This window comes from Pseudorca crassidens, chromosome 20 (genome assembly GCF_039906515.1).
Source record: "Pseudorca crassidens isolate mPseCra1 chromosome 20, mPseCra1.hap1, whole genome shotgun sequence".
Classification (NCBI taxonomy): Eukaryota; Metazoa; Chordata; class Mammalia; order Artiodactyla; family Delphinidae; genus Pseudorca; species Pseudorca crassidens.
Window position 1 is genome coordinate 15000468 of NC_090315.1, and position 16983 is coordinate 15017450.

The 16983-nt window shown below is 57.6% G+C and overlaps 2 protein-coding genes and 1 long non-coding RNA gene across 11 annotated transcripts; 2 read left to right on the forward strand and 1 right to left on the reverse strand.

Annotated features, from left to right (window-relative positions):
- Positions 1–1644: 1644 nt before the first annotated feature.
- SPRED3 (sprouty related EVH1 domain containing 3) lies at positions 1645–13099 on the reverse strand. 7 transcript variants are annotated; one of them, XM_067719932.1, is made up of 6 exons: positions 11405–13099; positions 9766–9853; positions 8360–8528; positions 8173–8252; positions 5879–6022; positions 1645–5147 (listed from the first exon to the last, which is right to left on the reverse strand). In XM_067719932.1, the coding sequence occupies exons 2-6, from the start codon at positions 9847–9849 to the stop codon at positions 4482–4484; spliced, it is 1143 nt and encodes a 380-aa protein (XP_067576033.1). In that variant the 5' UTR covers positions 9850–9853; positions 11405–13099; the 3' UTR covers positions 1645–4481. The 7 variants fall into 7 exon arrangements, with proteins under 7 accessions (XP_067576033.1, XP_067576028.1, XP_067576034.1 ...); XM_067719927.1 differs by having other exon boundaries at positions 9673–9853; XM_067719933.1 differs by having other exon boundaries at positions 11401–13099.
- Positions 4566–6604, forward strand: LOC137215156 (uncharacterized). The gene is made up of 2 exons (XR_010939172.1): positions 4566–4860; positions 6348–6604. It is a non-coding gene; the product is annotated as an uncharacterized lncRNA (long non-coding RNA).
- Positions 12213–16884, forward strand: GGN (gametogenetin). Of its 3 annotated transcripts, none has more exons than XM_067719923.1 (3): positions 12213–12492; positions 13216–15126; positions 16046–16884. In XM_067719923.1, the coding sequence occupies exons 2-3, from the start codon at positions 13274–13276 to the stop codon at positions 16161–16163; spliced, it is 1971 nt and encodes a 656-aa protein (XP_067576024.1). In that variant the 5' UTR covers positions 12213–12492; positions 13216–13273; the 3' UTR covers positions 16164–16884. The 3 variants fall into 3 exon arrangements, with proteins under 3 accessions (XP_067576024.1, XP_067576025.1, XP_067576026.1); XM_067719924.1 differs by having other exon boundaries at positions 13255–15126; XM_067719925.1 differs by having other exon boundaries at positions 12213–15126; positions 15970–16884.
- The last annotated feature ends 99 nt before the right edge of the window (positions 16885–16983 follow it).

Here is a 16983-nt window from a genome sequence, read left to right on the forward strand (position 1 = left end):
CAGGCAAAGGTTAGGATTTGACTCCACCATTCACCACCATTGTGTTCCTGCCACATTTCTTCACATCTGTGTAATGAGGGTAATAACGCCTACATTTTACAGTTGTTTGTGAGGATTAGTGCTTAGCAGACATCTACGGGGTACTCTATTAAAAATGACTAACATATATTGAGCATTTCGTGTGTGCTACTGGGCTAAGTATCTTATCTCTATTTTATGGAAGAGAAAACTGTGATGCAGAGAGGATGAATCACAGAGTGAATGCATGGTGGTGCCAGGACTCCAAATTCAGATCTGATTCCAAAGTCCGTGCTTTTTACCACTTAACCTATTACTATTGTTATTACTGCTCTTGTTTTTGTAGCTGTTGTTAAAATTATTGTTCCAGGTTTACTCTCTTCCGGACTCTTTTCTGGTCTCCTGTAGTTTCTGTAGTTCTACTGGGAGTGGGAGTGAACTGGGAGTAGAGCCTCAGGGAAGAAAAGGGCCAGAACCTGTTTCTCCAGGGCAGAGCCTACCCTTAATCTGTTTCCTCCATAGTCCTGCGTAGCCCGAGGCTGGGTACTCAGGGGGCATTTGTTGACCTTAATAAAATACTAAAAATTGATCAGGCCAAAGCCTTGGAGTCATAACCTTGACTCTACTCTTTATAGTGTACTCCATATCTAAATTGGTGAACTGGACCTTCAAAACAGATCCAGTATCTTGCCCACTTCTCCCCGCCTCCACTGCTCTCACCCTCGTCCTGTGCACCACTGTCCCCCCTGGACCATCCCAGCAGGCTTCACCATGTCTCCACGGCCCCTCCTCCCCAGTATCTGTCCCCCACAGGCAGCAGATGGGAACCTATGAATACCTGAGTCAGGTTACATCCCTCCCATGCTTGGAGCCTTCCTGTAGCTCCACCTCACTCCGTGTGAGCAGAAAAGTCCATGCAGTAGCTTGCAAGGCCCCACAGATCCTCCCTGTCACCTTTCAGCCTTCATCTCCTAAGCACCCTCCTCCTTGCTTTCCCCCGTCCAGCTCCCTTGATGTCCCTCAGACTTACCAGGCATGCTTCTCCCTCAGGGCCTCGCACAACTGTCCCCTTTACCTGGAGTGCTCTTCCTGCAGACATCCACAAGACTCCCTCACCTCCTTCAGGGCTTTATTCAAACGCCAGCTCCTTAGTGGGGACTCCCTGACCACGCCAGCTACAACTGCCTGTATCCCCCATCTCCACTTTATTTTTTCTTTATAGTATGTATCATTTCTAACATGTTATCTCCTTCACTGTAAGGCTCATAAGTTCCTTGTGGGAAAGGATTTTGTCTGTTCTGGCCTCGTGGCTTGAGGGATCTTAGTTTCCCAACCAGGGATTGAAACTGCACCCTTGGCAGTGAGAGTGATGTGGAGTCCTAACCACTGGACCGCCAGGGAATTCCCCAATTTTTGTCTGTTCTGTTCACTGCCTTATCCCCAGCGCCAATAAAAAGGGTGTCCAATAAATGTAGAGTGACTGGAGGTATAAGATTCAGCTGGAGGATCTGCTTGGGACTAAAGGATGGGAAGGGGAAAGGAGGATTTGGGTAGGGGACTGGTCTGGTGGTTCAGGAAGGTGAATGGATGGGGTGCATCAATGCAAATAAAGAACACAGGCTGAGACTTTGTCACAGACATTTCTTGGAGCCGATATCTCATGCCCCCTCCCCCGATGACAAGGCTGGGTCTTCGGCCCGCATCATCCCCCGCTACTTCAGCCTGCCCTGATAACAACATTGAGGTCACAGACTGGCTTAGAATCAAGATCAGGAAGATAAATGTCGGGGTGCCTCTCCCGAGTATGGGGGCCAAGCATCCAATCTGAGGGGCAAGCAGCTGGGAAATTGGGCCTGGGGGCTCCAGGGTCTGAGGTCTTCCTGGCTCCCAGGGTCATCCCTCCATGCACCCCTGATTTAGGGGTGATGAAGAGTAATCATGGATCAGAGGTGGGTATCAGCAGGGAGCAGGACTGGGAGACCTGGGAGAGGCGGTGCTGGGAGGTGGGAGCCAGGGAACCGTCCCCCAGCCCCCCACTTCATCCGCAGATCCCGCAGCACCTTACAGCACTCTGGTCCCCCGTCCCACCCCTCCCCAAAACGAGGTAGGTTAAGAATGGAGCTTCCCCCCGCCCACCACGGAAGGGAGGAGACCGAGGCACAGAGAGGGGGATGGGGACCCAGGCTGCCCCAGCCTCCAGTCCCTCCGCCCTCAGCTCTGGTGGGTCTGACAGTGATGAGAGCTGGGCAGAGTGGGGATGGGAGGGACACCCCCCTTTTCTCTCACCCATCCCAGGGTCTGCTTGAGAGAGCTGAATCTCACAGGTTCCGGATATAATAAATAGTTAATAATTTAAAGGAAGTGACAGGAGGATCCACCCCTCTGGCCCCCTTGACCTATCCCTTGAACCCCCACAAGGCTATCCAAGTCTGGGTAATGAGGAAAGGTAAGTGCACATTTCAAGGTGCTCGGGACCAGATGCAGGTCCCAAGCCCGTACAACATTGAGATTGTGTTGCTCCAAGACCGTGATACCCCCCCCCCCAACGCAGGAGGCCATCGGATCTGTGGTACACTAGAAGTCCCATTCCACTCAGGGGAAAGTGACCTTGGAATCCCCCTTCCCCAGAAGAGGACTCTCAATGGGCCATGAACCACGCTTTCAAACTTTCTGAAACAACCCCCAACTCTGAAATGGAAGAGAAGGAGTTAACAGAGGGGCAGATCATAAAAGGCTTGGACTAGGGCTAGGACTCAAAGTTGGGCTTGGAAGAGAGTCTGCAAGGTTGGCATGTGTGTGTGTGGCCTTTGTGCCAATAGAGCCATATCTAGTTGCCTTTGTGCAATGCCCACCTTCCTCTGAGGGCACAGCACGGCCAGCCCCACTCACCACCTTGGCTGTGTGCCTCTGCTTCATGAACAGCTTGCACAATCATCTACAGCAATGCTGGGTCCTAGAGATGGGAGCAGGGGTGCTCTTGGTTGGTCCTGGAATCCAGGAACATTACCTCAAAATGTTTTTTTCCCCTTAGGGTAAAGGGGTAGTTCTGTGGGATACTGAGAGCTTGGGCTGGAGCCCTTGGGACTAGAATTCCAGTGTCTGGGAACTTGGGGTTTCAGGGGCGTATGGATGGCAGGATTCAATGGGCAGCAGGCCTCAGGGGATGCACAAGCTGGGCCTGGGAAGTATCAGGCTAGAGAGGTTTGGGTCCAAAGAAATCTGGGATCTGAAGGTGCTAGGGTCCCAGGGAGCCTCAGATTTGTCTCTGGTATGGAGGGACCAAGGTCTTGGGTCAGGGACGATCCCAATATTGTGTAGGCTTGAGTGCTGAATTTGGGGGTCAATGGCACCTTGGGGTCTTGGATCTAGTGCTCCTAAAGCACCTTGGGGTCACTCAGGGGCAAAGGGTCAGAGGTCTGAGTTGCCATGAACATCCCATCTTGTGGGAGCTGGGCTCCCAGCCTTTAGTGGATTGGGGAATTTGTGGGTACGAAGAAGCCAAAGATTCCAGGACATTCTGGGGCTTGAAATGCAAGTCCAAGGAGGATTGGAAGAGGGCTATCTGAGGGGTTGGGACCAATGTGTTGGGCCCTGAGGTGTTGGTTGCCTCCAGTCTTACACCTGCGGGACTAGGCATCTCAGAGTCCTACATATGAAGTCGAAAGCTCCTGGGAACACAGGCTTGGTGTCGGTGGTCTACAGACTTCTTTGATCCCTGGCTCACAGAGCATCTTGGAGTCTTAATTCTGGATCTTGGGCAGTGTGCGTGTGGGGAGGGGGGGCTCTGAGATGGGTCTCCCAAGTCATTTGGGTCAGAGAACATCCGTTTGAGCACATCCAAGGACTCAGAGTATCTTAAGAGGATTCGGTATCTAAGAAGTCCTGGGGCTACAAGAACATCTCAGATACAGGTGCTCCGAGTTTTAGGTGAGCATTCAGGAACGATTTAGGGGTGATTCTGGGTCTTAGGGTCTCAAGATCTGGGAGTAATTGTATACAGGCAGGGTCAGGTACCGGCAACTCCTAATTCTGGGGTTGTAATTTGAGGGTTCATGGTGCCAGGCATGACTGGGTCTAGATTGGTAATTTGAACAGTGAGTCAGGATTCAGAGCCCGATTCTCAGGGATCCGTGTGCTCCCCTGCCTGCCTGAGGTGAAGAGTCTGGGCATCCCTGGAATCTGCTCAGTCTAGGCCAGAGCGGGGCGGAGTGGGGATGGAGAACGGGGACGCCAGAACTCAGGATGCCTGGGACCTCTTGGACAGACATCCCAATGAAGCTGGTTCTGGGGTCTCTCAGTCCTACATTTGGGGTCCAGGTTCCAGGTCTGGGGTCTCTCAATCCAAACTCAAGCTCCAAGTTCCGGGTGTGTCTAGGTTTGGGTTTGGGGTCCGAACGGAGTCCGGGGTCCTGGACCCTCAATTTTGGGTCCTCGGTCCGGCTACCGGACCCACCAGGCCGTCCTCACCGCGCCGCCTCCTCGTGGCGACCCCCGCAGCCTGCGCAGCCGCATCGCGCTGCGACCCAGTGGCATGCGCGCAGGGGCGCGTAGCAGCAGAGGCAGGGCACGGCGAGGGAGAGTGCGGCCAGCGCGGCCCAGCGCGCGGCGGGGCGCGGGTGGCCCGGCTCGCAGGCGCACGGGTCCGAGAAGTCGCCCTCGGCATCCGACAGGCAGTGGTAGAGCAAGCTCTCGGCGCACCACAGGCAGCTGAGACGGCGCACCAGCCGGCGACCCGGGTCCGGGGCCTCGGCGCAGCGGCCGCCACGCCCGTCGGCGCGACGGCGGAAGAGCGCGCGGCAGTGCACGCAGCGCGCCGCCTCCTCCGCCTCCGGGGAGGCCTTGGTAGGTGCAGGGGCCGGGCCGGGGCCCGGGGGTGGGCGAATCGGGGGTGCTGGAGGCACAGCCTCGGTGAGAGGGGCGGGCAGGGCTGTGGGGGGCCCCAGGGCTGCGCCCCTCAACGCGCCGGTCTTGGCGAAGCGCACGACGCAGGTGGATAGGGCGAGGGGTGCGGGTGGCCCAGCTCGCCGGTAATCCTCATAGCCGCGGCCGCCCCAGCCCAGCCCCCCTGTCCCGGCCGGGGGTTCTGAAGGCTCCGGAATCCCCGTGAACGGTAGGAGCGGAGGGTAGCTCTGCGGGACGAAGACAAAGGAGAAGAAGTTAGCGGGGTCTGTGATGCCCCACATCCCACCACAATCCATCCCGGCCTTAGAAGACCCGAGAATCCACAGACCCAGCCACAGGCGTCATTCATCCTAGGATCCTGCCCTGGTATCCTGACTGCCTGGGTCCGGTACTCAGACTTGTAAGTCCTCAGCCCACTCCCCTCCCAGGGACAGAGGACATCTAGGGACCGACAGAAGACTCCGGGAACCAAACCCACACCTTAAGGACCCAGTGGTCCAGGCTCTCAGTCCTGCCCTCTCTCAAGATCCGGGGTCCCAGTACCCAGCCCCCTCTACTCTCAGATTCAAGACTCCTGGACCCCAGCCGTCTCCTCCTTCAGGACGCAGGAGTCTGGTCCCCAGGTCCCTTTTACCCCTTGGATACTGAGCCCTACCCCTCGTGAATTAAGCACTAAAGGACTCCTTCCACGAGTACCACCAACTTCCTAATATAGTCATTGTCCGAGTCGTCCCCTAAACCTCTGTGGAATTCAGAACTTTCCAGTCTCCAAGAGCGCAGGAGACGCAGGAAGCCCTCACCCAACCTTCCGAGGAACCCAGGCCTAAGCTCCCCCGCCATAAGTCGGGTCAGCCATCCCTTAGAATCTGTGGTTTCTTGCCCCTCTGCGGCCTCAGTTCCCGCCCACTTTCGGGACCCCAGCGCCCGGCCTTATTTCACCGGGGGTCGGAGGTCGCACCTGAGCTGACGAGCGGCGGCGCTGGGGGGGCGTGGCCGGCCCGAAGCCAGAAGCTGACTCCACGGTGACGATGGGGGCCGCCGCTGCGGTGGGAGGCGTCTCCTGGTGGCTGTGACTGGAGGAGGAGTCGCTGTCCACGTGGGACTGGGGGAGATTGGCGGCCTCAGAGCCGGGACCCCTGGCACAGCCGATGCCCTTACATAGACCCCCTCCCATTGTGAGCGAGGGCTCTGCGGCCAGACAGGCCTGGGTTCAAGCCCCGGCTCTGCCACTGACTGGTTGTGTGACCTCCGGCAAGTGAGCTCAGCTCTTTGAGCCTCAGTTTCCTCTTCTGTAAAATGGGGATCATAATATTGTCTATTCGTAACGATGTGGTTAGGACCCACTGTAAAGGGCATAAACATGCCTGAAGTACAGGAAGGGCTGGAAATGGTTATTATTATTTGACTTTCTCTTCTTATCTGCTCAGCTCACCAACCTACAGAACATCAAACCAACCTCCCTTCTCAGAAGCCCTCTCCCTTGGCTGTCAGCTGCCTTCCTGCCTCCTTCCCACCACCACACCTTTACTGGGGCAGTTCCACCCACCTGGAATGTGTTCCTTCCCATCCAAACCAAGCTCTGTCCTTTACGAGCTTCTCAGACCCTTGGTTTCCTTTCTGTAACTTGGGAATAATTCCCACCTCATCCGATTACTATCTTCAATAAACATTCATTGAGCACCCACGACATGCCAGGCTCACAAATGCCATCGGGAGGGTGTGAGATGGAGCATGGAGAGCACAGCATCTTTCCTGAGTAAGTGCTCAATAAGTGGGACCTGTCTGTGTGACTTTGTAGACCCACCTGCATCTCCCATTACCCTGGGAATCTCCCTTTTCTGCCCAGGGAACCAGTTTTGTTCTTCCAAGTGTTCTCGAGCAACTCCCACTGTACCCCAGCAAATGCCAAATCGAATCCGACATTATGTGCATTTATTCATTCAATCAATTTATTCAACACATATTTACTGAACACTTACTGTCTACCAGGCACTGTTTTAAGCATTGAAGATGCAGCAAGAAAGCAACAAAAGATCCTTGCCCTCCTGGAGCTGACATGCTAGCATGAGAGATGGACAGTAAAGTCATTGATAAGAAAACTGTCTATTGGGAGAGGAAATACAAAAAATATCTTAGAAGGTGGGGATAAAGAGTAGGATAAGGAGCACTGGGAGATTTTAAACAGGTTACTCAGGGAGGGCCTCACTAAGGTGATGTGTGTGTAAAGCCCTGAAGGAAATAAGGGAATAAGCCATGTGGAAATTTGGGGAAGAGTGTTCTAAGACAGAGGAACGGCGAGTGCAAAGGCGCTGAGACAGGAATGTGCCTGCCCTTTTGGAGTACCAGTGGGAGGCCAGTGTGGCTAAAGCCAGGTGAGCATGAGGGAGAGTAATAGGAGGCCAGATTGTGTGGGATCTTATGTGCCACTGTGAGGACTTTGTCCTTTACCACGAGTGAGATGGAGCCTGGGTAGGGTTGTAAGTGGGAGATATCCATGATTTGACTTAGATGTCAATAGGGTCCCTCTCTGTGTGTGGGGAAAGGAGATGGTGGGGAGGGGGCAGTTGATGAGATGGTCCAGTGGGGAGATGAGGTTGAACAGTAACCAGGTTGGAGGCACATTCCGATCATTTTGAAAGTGGAACCAGGGAATTCCCTGGAAATCCAGTGGTTAGGACTCAGCGCTTTCACTGCCAGGGCCTGGGTTCAATCCCCAGTCTGGGAACTAAGATCCCACAAGCCATGCAGTGTGGCCAAATTTAAAAAAAAAAAGAAAGAAAGTGGAGCCAATATTTGCTGACAGATTAGATGAGGGGCATCAAAGAGGAGAGGAGGCAAGGATGACTCCAAGGTTTGTACCCCTAAGAAGGATGGATTTCCCATTAATTTGTTCATCCATTTGCTTTTAATATTTATTCATTTTTATAGTGTACCTTAATATTTTTTCTGCCTTTCCACACTAGAATAGAAGCTCCTCGAGGAAAGGGACTTTGTTTTGTTCACTGATGTATCCCCAGTGCTTAAAACACTTCTTATTCAAGGTGTTCAATAAATACCCTTGAATGAACATATAAATCAGGATAGAACAGAAAAACTAGAATAACTGGGATCAAAATTGACACTATTGTTTGGGCCCCAATTCGTGTGCCCAGCACGTGGCATGGTGCTGGATACACAGTAGGTGCTCAAGAATGTTTGTAGCATAGTAAGAAACCCCTGCCCTCCCAGCAGAGCTGCCTCCTGGAGACTCACCGTCAGAGGGCAGGGAGTGTCTGCGGTATCCTGGGAAGGGGAGGAGGAAGAGGAGGAGGAGGAGGAGGGGGTGAGCGAGCCTGGGGCAGGGAGAAAGGCAGAGAGTGAGTTCCCTGGGCCCGGCTTCTCCCACCCTCCACCCCAGCCCCCCCCCCCACCACCAATGCTCACCACCTGCACCACTCACCTCGACCCAGTGCAGCCAGTGCTGCCAGCAGGCTCTTCTGGAACTCATCAGCCTCTGCCGGACTCTGAAACGTCAGCCCAAACTTGCAGTCACCCAGGCTCCAGTGATGGAAGATGGGGTTCACCTTGTTGTAAACCAAGCCTGGCCGCAGGGTACACTCCAAGGTGGTCTGAGGGGGGCAGGAAGGGACCAGGTCAGATATCCCCCCTTCCAGCCATGCCTGTGACTTCCCCAGACTCTATACCAGAGCATCCCACAAACTTCATTTCTCAACCCTAGGTGTACCCTTGAACCCTGATCAACACCCCAATACCACTCCCCAACTTTACTGGGCACACCTCTGATACTCCAATATTTCCCCCAAACCCCTTGATCCCTACATTTTCCTAACCACCCCCCGCCCCATATCTCAATAGGAATCCCAAATTTTATTGAATGCCTCAAAAAATGAGTCAACCTCTTTCTGAGAGCCAATATCCCCCATGTGACTCAATCATACTCCCCAAATTTTACTCAACATCTCAAAATGTTACTGTTAATCCCCTTCTGATGCCCCAATAAGCTCCCCAAATATTATCCCCCAATTCTTAACAAACTCCCACATATTTCCCCTCAGATGCTGGTCAACACCCTAGAAGTTCCCTCATCTTTTTGCCCAACAACACTATATTCTTTGACACCATTTCAAACCCCCGTACATTGTTCCTTCCGATCCTTGCTCTGAAATTCAACCCTTACTCCAAGCCTTTTCAAACGATCCAAACCTTTCTACTACACCCCCAGCTGCAACGTCAACATTCTCTTTCCATTTCAGGCCAGACAGCCCAGAACATTCCTGCTGAACCCACATTAGGATTGTAAACCCTACTGGACACTTCCAGACGGTCCCCCACCAAATGCCTCCATACACTTAGGGCAGACAGGGGCCAGTGGTGTAAAATCCTCGTGATGAGAATCTCTGAGCAAGATGGAGCCACGGGGAGGGTTCCGAGCCGAGGAGGGATAGGATCTGAGTCAGGTGTTAGCCCAGCCCCTTTTGAACAGACTGAGGTTGGGGGAGGGAGCAGCAGAAGGGCAAAGAGACCAGTGCGAGGCTGCTGTGACAGTCCAGCAGGCAACGGCAGTGGACAGGACCTGCTTAATACCCCCAATAGTCCCCAAACTCCCCACTCTCAGACAGAGGACAGATATGCTTCCAACTCCATCCCACACCCCGGTGCTGCGAGATGACCTGACCTCACCTCTACATCCCCAGTCCCATTCCCCTACTTCCCCACACCCTCACCCTACCCCCACGCCCCAGGGTGGCTCACTTTCTGGTCCCGGAGGCGCTCCCCGTGGATGACGTAGTGCCCCTGGCGGGCCCCCCCCTCGGGCCTGGCCCCTCGGACCCGACATACGCTCACCTGGCTGAGGCCCCCGCCCCCCACAGGCAGCCAGCCCCCACTGGAGTCATCTCGGGCCATCACCACGGCTCGGACCCGAACCATGTACCTGGAGGAGGTGGGGGGACAGGGACAACAGGGTCAGTGAGCGTCAATCCTGCTCTCCAATTCAGTGTTCCCCCAACCCTCATCTCTGCTCTTCATCCCTCACAGCTGGATCTACTGCACCCTTAGCCACCCCTACTCACCTTACCTTCCACACCCACCTCCTCCCCTAGGCCCACTGTCTCCCCATACCCGTCACCTCTCTTATGCCCACCTTCTTCCAGCATGGCTTCTTTCTTCCTCTTGCCATCTCTTTTCTCCCATGCCTACCTTCTTCTCCATATCTACCTTTTTTCTCCATACCCACCTTTCCTCCCTTTCCCCATCTTTCCCATCCTCACCCCCATAGCTTTGCTCTTCCACTTCCCTTCCTCCTCCTGCTCATCCCCTATCAACCCTGTCTCCTTCTCCTCCCTCAGCACGTACCCACGGCCCCACCCATCGTCCCCCTCACAGCTGGGTGCCTGCGCATATGTATTTTCTTAGAGCCCATCAACTCAGCTCCAGTCCCCCCTACACTGCCTCCGCACCCTGCCGCCCAGGCCACTGGCTGGGTGAGAAACCCAGGCTCTCTTCCCCCCCACCCCTTCCCGGATTTATGAATGAGACCGGATGCAAAGCTCACTGAGTCACCCAGCAACGGGAGATGGGCAGGGAGCAGGGAGAGAACCAGAAATGGCCAGAGACAGGCCGAAAGGGAGATGGAGGCAGAGGAAGCCAGAAACGGGCGACCGAGACACATCCAGAGAGCATTTCATTCACAAAAATCAAGCCTGCTCTCTCAGGCCCCTGCCGAGGAAAGGCAAGGGGCAGAGATTGCGGGGGGTGGGGGGCGGGGGGAATTGATCCCTCCTCCTCTCCCTCCCCGCCCCAGCATCTTTCAGAACCATCTTACCCCGCCCCCCAGCTCAAGGGACGTAGCCCTCCGCCCAGTAATCGGGATCAGCGTCCAACCCCTCACTACCGCCGAGCGCAGGGACCTTGGCGCCCCAGCCTTAGGGACCCCAGCAACGAGGTCTAGCCCCTTCCCCCACCTGCAGGCTGCCGGGTTTCCCCAGCCCTTGGGGAGGGGAAGGGGCGGCCGCAGCGCCCCCAGCCCCCTTTTCTCAATGGGATGGGATTTTGTGAATGAGCAGTCACGTGACGCTGCTTCCTTTGTCCGCCCGCCTCCCCCGACAACAGGTGAAGCAGAGAAAGAGGGCAGGGGTCCCCCCCGCACCAGGGCCTACTGGGATGGGACGCCGGGCTTTCTGGATGCCCTACGCTCCCCACACATCTGTTTCCCGGGGGGAGTGGTCCCCTGAGTTCCCCAACGGTGAGGGTCCAGTACGGAATTTTATGAATGGGGCGTCCTCCGAGGAAGTCCAGGCCCCCCAAATGGACACTGGTACCCCAAATGGCTGCCGCGCAGTTTGGGGGCCCCCACCCCCTTGTCCTCCCAGCCAGGGTCCGGGGGGTGCCCCGGTGGGCAGGAGGCGCAGCGCGGTGCTGTCTGCCCCCTCACCGTGACAGGCGGTCTGTCAGCCCCCGCCCCCTCGCCCCCCTCTGCACCTGCCTGGGAGGCTCCGGCCGGGCTCCGAGCGGTGGCGACGTGGCCTCCTCCTCCTCCTCCTCCTCCTCCTGTTCGCTCCGGCTCCCTCGCTGGCTCCGGCGGCGCTAGAGACGGGCACCGGGAGCCGGGGCGAGGGGGGAGGGAGGGGGAACCTGAAAGATGGGTGGGGGGGAGGGGGCGGCTTGGGGGAGGGGTAAGCGCGAGGCAGGCGCACTTGCCCGCTGGGTCCTAGAGCCCGGCACTGGCTCCAGCGAACAGCCCCCCAGCCCGCATTTTCTCAGGATCCAGAGAGGATCCCCTACTTTCCCACCCATCCGCGCCATTGGTCCCTGAGGATATGAGGAAGGGGTCCGGGACGGAGCCTGGTCTCAAGGTTCTAAAGAGGCAAGGGTCTACGTTTTGGGTTCTAAATGGGAGGGGCTGGGTGCCCGGCTAGGTTCGAAAAGGGGTGGGGCAAGAAGGGAGCATTTGCAAGGAGGCGGGGTCGGAGGACCTGGGGGAAGGAAAGGGGGAAGGAGAGGGTGAGGACGCCGAAGGCGCGGACAAGCGCGTGCGTCAAGAAAGGGGCGGGTCCACGGAGGAAGGACCTTCTGGGCGGGCCCGAGCAAGGAGAGGGTCTAGGGAAGAGAGGTTTCCAAGTCCTAAGGGGGCGGAGCTTATAAGTAAATTGTCTTTAGGGGCTGGACGTCGGAGAGCTCCAAAAGGGAGGAGCTACGTAGCAGTGTTTGTAATGGGCGGGGCTTCGGGAGAGAGACTAACGGAGAGGGGCGGGGCATTATAAAGGGGAGGGGCTTAAAACGTTCTATAGGGGTGGGGCCTAGGACTACAAGGCTTGGGGGCGGGGAAGAAGACTCCCGAGTATTTCAAAGGGAGAACCGGGTTCGTAAGGGGCCGTGCCCAAGCTGGCTCAAGGAGGGCGGGGCCTCGAGCCCGGGGGCGTGGCCTAGATCTCGGGGTCCGCCCTCGCAGCCTCGCCCACTTGCCTTCACCCGCAACCCCGTTCTTTTCGGTTATTTTCTGCTACGGCCGTTCCCCGCCCTGCCCTGGGCCCAGGGGGCCGCGGTCTGAACTTTGGTCAGCTGGAGGAGTCGGTGAGTGGGATCCTCTGAGCGAAGGAGTAGCCAGGACGGAGCTTGGGTAAAGGGGTGGGGCCTGAGAGTGAGGCCTGCAGCTAGACCAGGAGCGGGAAAAGAAATTTAGGACTAAAGCCTGGGAAGAGGGCAGGACCAAATGATCAACACAGAGAGAGAGATCTGAGGGTTAGAGGTGGTGACTGAGCGGTTAGCCTGACAAGAATACCGGGAATTTGTTAAGCGGAGGCGGGGCCAGACCTGGGGCGGGGGGTGTTGTGAAGGCCAGATTCTCTGACAATCGGGGCGGGACCACAGGGCGGGGGCGGGGCCTGGGCCTCTGGAGCCTATTTAGAGTCCAGGGAGAAAAGCTTGAACTCTTTGTAGGCCTTATAGGCTACAGAGCACAACCATCATGAGTGATGTGGCCCGAGTGACTGACAGGAAAGCGGGCAAGACCTGTGTCTTGGAGCTTAGAGACCTGAGACGTGGTCAAAGTGTAGGGATGTGATACGAGGGACCAGCCAGGGAGACAGGGACCCAACCTTAGTACACTAGGAGGATGGAGGACTAAGTATCTGAACAGCAACTGTATGGGGCCACGGGGAAGAAGATGTGAACATCAAGAGTCACGGAACAGGAATGCGGGGAGAGACTAGTGCCTGAGTGGATCGTGGAGGACAAGGGCGGGGTTGGCGCTGACGGATAGGACCAAGTACAGCCAGCCTCGTGGGGTTCCCACAGCCCTGGCAGATTGACTGGCGGAAGTTTTTCTGACCACAGCCCCTGACCTCCGTCAGAAATGGGGAACGTGCAGTCGGAGTCGTCCGCGGGTGGGGGCTCCCGAAAAGAGCAGGCCTTGGACCCGTCCTCCGACTCCCGCCGGACATCACTGTTGGAGCCCAAGGGGACCCCCTCCTCCCCGGCCATGCGCCTGGCTCGCGGGCTGGGCGTCTGGTTCCCTGGCAGCTCCACGTCCCCGGGCCTCCTGGTACCCCCAGAGCCCCAGGCCTCACCCTCACCCCTGCCCCTGACCTTAGAACTGCCCTCGCCAGTGACGCCCCCTTCAGAGGAGGCGACTGCGGCCGCGGTCTCCACACCACCCCCGTCCCCCGTGGGGACCCTGCTGCCCGCGCCATCTAAGTGGCGAAAACCCACAGGCACTTCGGTGCCCCGGATCCGCGGTCTGCTGGAGGCAAGCCATCGCAGCCAGGGCGACCCTCCCAACCTCCGCCCGCTGCCGCCGCCGCCCCAGCAACTAACCGGAGAGGACCCCGACCCTGTCCCGAGGGCCCCATCCCCGACTCCGCCGCCCTTGGAGCCGCCACTACCGACACCTTCCGACCCGCAGCCCCCAGAACGCAGAAGCACTCCTGCTCTGGCCACGTCCGCCGCAACCCCTACAGAAAGCCAGGCCAGGCACGGTAGCGAGGGCCAGATGACCGGCAGAGGGGCACCTCCCCAAGCAGGCGAGGGCGAAATGGCCCGGCCTGTGGCCTCCGAGCCCGGCCTGAGCCTGTTGTGTAAAGTCACCTTCAAGTCAGGGCCCCAGCTGTCCCCTGCGGCAGCGTCGAGTTCCTTAGCGGCCAAAGCCTCTCTCGGGGGCGGCGGCGGAGGAGGACTCTTCGCCGCCGCCTCGGGCACCATCTCCTACGCTGAGGTCCTGAAGCAGGGACCCCTGGCTCCTGGGGCCTCTCGCCCCTCGGGAGAGGTCCCTCGGGGAACTCATGAAGCAGAAGGCGGTGATGGAGACGGCGAGGGGTGTTCTGGACCACCCTCGGCGCCTGCGTCCCACGCCCGGACCCTTACTCCTCCATCCTACACCACCTTTGTAGGCTCGAAGCCCAAATTTGACTGGGTGAGACCCCCTGATGGCCCTGAACGCCAATTTCGCTTCAGCGGAGCTGGCGGAGGCGTCGGGGCGCCCCGACGGCGCGCAGTCGCGCTCTCAGGGCCCAGGGGCTCCCCGCCGCCTCCGCCAGGGCGGATGCATCCAGCTCCCAGGCCCCGGAGGCCCGCACCCACCTTGCTGGCGCCGCCTGTGTTCATCTTCCCGGCGCCCACCAATGGCGAGCCTGTGCGCCCCGGGCCTCCCAGCCCGCAGGAGTTGCTGCCGCCGCCGCCAGCGCCGCCGCCGCCGCCCACGCCACCACCCACGCCGCCTCCCGCGCCGCAGCCGCCAGTACTCCAGCCAACGCGGCTGCCCGTGGCGCTCCCGCCCACCCCAAGCCCTGGCCACTTGGAGTCGGCCGTGGCTCCCGCCCCGGCTCCCGCTCTGCCCCTCGCCTTGGCCGCTGACCGGGCCCCAGGCCCGGCCTCACCCCCGGCTCCAGCTCCCACCGTGGCTGAGCCATCGCCACCTGCGCCCGCGCCCGTCAAGGTCCGCACGCGCCGGAACAGGGGTCCCCGCGCAGCCCGGGCCGCTCCGCGTGAGGATGGCGCGCCTGGAGATGGTCCTCGCGAATGTACTGCAACTACTGTGACTGACAGCGGTGGTGGAGGGGGGGGTGGCAGCGGGGCTCCTCCAGCGGGGACGGTTAACTCGGGCGCCACGCGCCACTGGCCACCCTTCCAGGTGCTTAAGTCTTGTCCCTTCAAGTGTTACTGCCGCCACCAGCCACGCCATCGCCGCCTGCCACGCAACGTGTCTGCCTGGTGAGGGGAGGTCGGGGAGTAGGGAGGGGAGTTATACCGTTCCAAGTCCTGAACCCGACTTTCCTGGAGTGCCCCATTCAACCCTTTGGCGTCCTGACCCCAGCTGACCCTAGACCCTCCCCTTGGCTGCATCTCAAACCCAGCTGAGCTCCAACCCTTCAGAACCAAGAGGAGCCTTGATATCATGCTGATCCCTGACAGAGAACACCTTGGCCCCGCTCCTTAGTATCCAGACCTCCAACGTGACCCTTGGCCCTCTTATTAGTCTCTGGAGCCATCAGGGAGGGAAAACTGGTCCCAGCTGGCCTGACCCTATTCACTGCATTGACCCTGTCCCTGGTGACATCAAGGACCACATCCCAGGCTCTTCAGGGATGGGATGGGAGATGATGGTCTTCTGGAACCAAACGGGTATAAATGCAGGCCTCCAAAGGAAGCCCCAGGCCTAGCCCCCCAGACTCCTTACCCCTCCAGCCTTTGGCACCTTCTCCCGACGAACCCAAGACTTTGACCGCCAGAGGGCACTGATATCCCAGTCCTTGTGCTGCAGAGGTTACTCCTGATTCCGTAGATTCAGGGGAGACACTGCATCCTGCGATTACCTCTCCTTCACCCCTAAATCTCAGGATCTGGTCATCAGGGTCTGTCTGACCCTGGCTCCTGAGGAACCTGAATAACTGGGAGACCCTCTTCCCTGGTACCTCTGGGGCTCAGCTGGGACCTGAAGGGGGAGTTGGGAGAACTACTATCACCAACCCTCAGCCCCCTTTTCTACTAAGTTTAAGTGGATACAGCCCGGCTCTAAACTACCTTTGGGATATTCAGACATGGTTCCTTACACAGATGGAGAAAGTGGAGCCTAGAAGGGGTAAGGGCCTGGCCACATAGCCAGGTCCTGAAGATTCTACCTTCTCCCTAGGCTGAGCACACCCACCAACCACCTGAGTGAGCCACCCTGGGTCACCACCATCAAGCTGGCCGGCTCCCTGGTAGCTGGGCTGGAGCACTACGACTTGCAGGCTACCCATTCCAACTGAGTGCAGTCTGCTCAATGCCCTCTGCCTTCCCCTCCTTGACAATAAAATAACCATCCAGATGCCTAGAGCCTGTCAGTCACTGGCTAAGGGTTGAAGGGGTGGGGCGGGGCAGAGGTCTCCATGAAAGCACCACATCCTGGCAACACGAGGCTGGACCCAGACTAGCAATAAGGGAGGTTCCATTCAACCAGCATGCGGACTGATGCACCCAGGGGTGAGATGTTCTCATTCCCCTTAATACCATCAGCCCCATTTCCAAGCCGATCTGGTGCCAAGCTCAGGGGTTCAGTGCAAATCATTCTGGAAAGCAGGAATGATCATTCCCTCTCTGAGACTTTCTTGAAAATCCCACAAACCACAAATGGCTCAGCCAGATTTGGACTCTGCCTTAAACACCTTCTTGAGGACTTCAAGGCAGGAAATAGGCTGGGGGGTGCAGGAGGTCGTAAGTCACAGCACTGGCTCAGAAGAGTGGGAACCAAGGCAAGCCCATGCCAGGGCCCATGCCTTTTGTTCCACAGAGGTCCATTCAGCATGTCATTTTAAAAAACTGGTTTAATTCATTGCAAACATTTTTCAAAATCAGGACACTTCGCCCCCTTCACTGAAACACTCTGGTACGTTGGTCTGGCCTTTCTGTGTGTCCACAGCTGGCTGCAACAGTCCCTCTACCTGGGGCCTGTGCTCTCCCCGCTGTGCCACTGGGCCCCCACAGTGGACATCTGTGTTTGAGACCTTGAGCAATGGCCACTGGACAGAGGCTGGCCCAGGGTTACCTCAGACCTCCTAGGGCCCCCAAACCTCCAAGTTCTTCAGAGAT